Source organism: Cupressus sempervirens, chromosome 5 (assembly GCF_028749045.1).
Source record: "Cupressus sempervirens isolate cs-2001-9-10 chromosome 5, ASM2874904v1, whole genome shotgun sequence".
Taxonomy (NCBI): Eukaryota; Viridiplantae; Streptophyta; class Pinopsida; order Cupressales; family Cupressaceae; genus Cupressus; species Cupressus sempervirens.
The window spans coordinates 698,278,479-698,281,936 of NC_143122.1; the positions used below are offsets into that span (position 1 = coordinate 698,278,479).

General features: G+C 36.9%; 1 protein-coding gene across 1 annotated transcript; it reads left to right on the forward strand.

Annotated features, from left to right (window-relative positions):
- The first annotated feature begins 579 nt into the window (after positions 1–579).
- Positions 580–3,164, forward strand: LOC149557910 (homeobox-leucine zipper protein HAT4-like). Its single transcript, XM_089832367.1, has 4 exons — positions 580–1,492; positions 1,583–1,866; positions 2,086–2,165; positions 2,621–3,164. Exons 1-4 carry the CDS (start codon positions 1,318–1,320, stop codon positions 2,889–2,891), a joined length of 810 nt encoding a protein of 269 aa, XP_089688493.1. The 5' UTR covers positions 580–1,317; the 3' UTR covers positions 2,892–3,164.
- The last annotated feature ends 294 nt before the right edge of the window (positions 3,165–3,458 follow it).

A 3,458-nucleotide genomic window follows, 5' to 3' on the forward strand; every position in this document is an offset into this window, starting at 1 on the left:
ATTTGAGCAAGGATACAAGAAGGGTGTAGTTGTTATAGTCAACTACTTCCTCACGAGCCATTTATGTGAATGTCCATTGACAAAGGCGAGAAAAGCCCCACCACTACTCACCGCCACTTTCACCATCTCCACACCTACCACTACCATTACCCACCATGCCATCTATTATTGAATTTGAGCAAGGATATGAGGAAGAGAGCATCGATAGTTGTTATAACTAATTGTGTCCCAATAAACATATACTATTGACACCAATAAAGTCACACTAATTATACCAATAAAACTCCACAATTAATACAAAACTACCACACAATCTCATGAAGACTCTTCCAAGTACTTTGATAGCTTTAATTACTTTTTACAACTACTCTTATTCAAACAGGCTACCATTGATCAACTGGACAAAAACCCAACCATCCCCATCACTTTTCCCACACCGCCATCACTTTCCCCATCCCCACCACCACCCCCCCATTATTGTAATTGCCCAAGAATACAAACAATGGGTACATCAAGAAAGATCCGCCGTTCACTCAGAAGATTTCAGTTTAAAATTCGAATAGGAAGGTTCATTTTCACAGGTACTTATTCCATGAGATTTGATAATGGAATGGTTTGTTCCCATTCATCTGATTTCACAGCTCTAATTCAGAGCCGTACACTTTTCTTTCCCTTTTGACGTTCAAAGTCTCTCTCTTTTGGCCCATGTGTTCTTCTGATACCGACTTTAACGAGATAGGAAGGGCCACATGTTACCCATTCCTTCCTTCTTCCCTGCCTCAGTTTTTTACCTCCATTGTTGTCATCCAAATCAACAGCGTCATCCTCTTACCATATAAGTACTTGGCTCTCCTACAAAATCCCATCTTCTCTCATCTCATCAGTTGCTCTGCAAATCCACGTAATTGCCTGTTGTGAAGGTTAGGATAAGAATAGAGTTGCATGTTTTGAAGCTTAAGAGAGAAATTATATGTTCTGAAGTTTTGGGCAAGAGAGGAATCTCATGTTATGAAGTTTACGATGTTAAGGATAAGGGATTAGATGTTCTGAAGTTTTGGGTGAGAGAGGAATTCATGCTTTGAAGCTTAGGATAAAGAATTGTATGTTTTGATGATTTGGGTAAGAGAGGAATTCCATGTTTTGAAGTATAGGATAAGAAATTGTATGTTTTGAAGTTTTGGGTAACAGAGGAATTCCATGTTTTGAAGCATAGGGTAAGAAATTGTATGTTTTGACGTTTTGGGTAAGAGAGGACTCCCATGTTTTGATGTTTAGGATAAGGAACTGTATGTTTTGAAGTTTTTGATAAGTGAGGCTATGGAAGTAATTGGTCAGTTGAATCGAGATTGTGATCTTGGATTAAGAATTGGTATAAGTGAACAATATAATGGAGACCCATCTGTTCCAATTGAGTTAGATCTCCTCCCTTTGGCTCCAATCCCTCGCCATTCAGCTGCTTCAGAGGTTTTCCCATGCACAAAGAGTTCATCAGGTAAAAACTTCACTTTTGAATAGAAAAAGTATGATTTTGATGTATATTTTTTTGGTGTATTGTGGCCTAAGACATGGTATTTGATTGCAGAGCAAGGGTCAAGGCAGGATATAATTGATGTGAATAAGCTGCCTCTATCAAACTCTTGTTCTGCATCTACCCAACATGACAATGCTTTCTCATCATCCCCTCAAAGAGAAGGCAGCTATGGTGTAGGTGTCAAGAGAGAACATGGTGGGCTTATGGAGGAAGAAGGTTGTAGAGTTAGTGAGGAAGAAGCAGAGAGCGGTGGTACAAGGAAGAAGCTTAAACTCTCAAGGGACCAATCAGCACTTTTGGAAGAGAGCTTCAGAGAGAACAGTACTCTTAACACTGTAAGGGTTTCTTAATTCTAAATTGGTCTAGCTTTGATTATGGGGAAGTAAATTTGCCTAAGCTTGATTAAGGGTTTCTAAACTTGAGTTTGTATTCCTTCAGCATTTTTTAACATCCTTATGGTTAGTCATAGAGTGTTAAGAAAAAACAGATAATAAAATTTATAAAAGTAACAAGTAAACTTGTGGATTGTAATATAATAATGTTTGTGGTTGCAGAAACAAAAACAAGCCCTGGCCAGACGGCTGAATCTTCGCTTTAGACAAGTTGAAGTATGGTTCCAAAACAGAAGGGCAAGGTACTAATCAGCCTCAACCATATCAGCAATTGATTTGATGTCATATTATTACAGCATGGTATATTTTTAGATGTAATTTTGTAAAATATATATTGAATCGTAGAGTATGGTCTATCATCAAAATGAAAGATCTAGTTTTATTAAAATCGATGAGAGGAGTAGCTAATAGATTGTCCACTTATATGGAAAAATTCTAATGGCACCCCATCAACTCCAATCGAGTTAGATCATTAAATATGAATAGTCACATATCGGATCATACTACATGATCTATCACCAGGACCAGATCATATTCTACGGTTGACAATCAAGATGAAATAGTTGAGGAGAAATGATGATGATGCATAGTCGAAAACATTGATGATTAAAAATTCTATGCAATTAAATAGACAACCACTGAAATTTCACTACTTTAAATGACAATCTAAATGCTTGAAACTGATTGACTGTGACAGGACCAAGCTGAAGCAAACAGAAGTGGACTGTGAATTCTTGAAGAAGTGCTATGAATCTCTGAGGGAAGAAAATAGAAGATTACAGAAAGAGTTAGGGCAACTCAGATCTGTGAAAGTGGCCTCTCCAGTGTACATGCAAATGCCTAGGGCAGTTGTAAGCATGTGTCCTTCCTGTCAAAGTGTTATGACTTTGGATAATACAAAGCCTTTTACTCCTTTACCAAATCCACACTTGTATACCTCTTATACTAACTCCTCTCTGTCCTTCTGAAGGAATTACTCATTTCATATCATTCATTCTCTGTAAGGCCTGCCTCTACATTTAGTGAGGAGCTGCTTTGCACCATACCAATGTAAACTGACTTGTAATTAGATCTTAGTGGGACTTCTCCCTTCTATAAATGTACTCACTTTGTAGATTTTGTAATCATACCGAAAGCATGTATCGCTGGTGGAGAGGGATATAGTCGCTATACCAACAAAATTCATATAAAAAAATAGTCATGTAATGTAAATCTATCAATACACACCATTATCTTTTGTCTCTGGTGTATAATTTGTTAATCACATATAATACATCTACAAAATCAGAAAGCTGCTCTGTGACTTTCTCTTATAAGTTGACCGAATGCGATTTAATGATCATTTATAATTGTATGCAGACGATGATTCGAATAGAGTAAGAGTATCAGTTATCATTCATGTTCTAATTATCGTTCATTGGATTTTTTGAATTAAAAGCTCACTAAAAAATCATTTAGTAGACCACTAGCAGCTATTTTCTAGAAATTAAGTTTGTAATTGATCAATTGTGCAACTTTTTTGGTGTCGATCCGTT

What these genes read in the sequence shown, in the direction of transcription:
- LOC149557910 (XM_089832367.1), top strand. Translation starts at nt 1,318, where the DNA reads ATGGAAGTAATTGGTCAGTTGAATCGAGATTGTGATCTTGGATTAAGA. An exon ending in AGAACAGTACTCTTAACACT is followed by an intron (nt 1,867 to 2,085) that starts GTAAGGGTTTCT and finishes TTGTGGTTGCAG; the next exon opens with AAACAAAAACAAGCCCTGGC. An exon ending in TTCCAAAACAGAAGGGCAAG is followed by an intron (nt 2,166 to 2,620) that starts GTACTAATCAGC and finishes TGACTGTGACAG; the next exon opens with GACCAAGCTGAAGCAAACAG.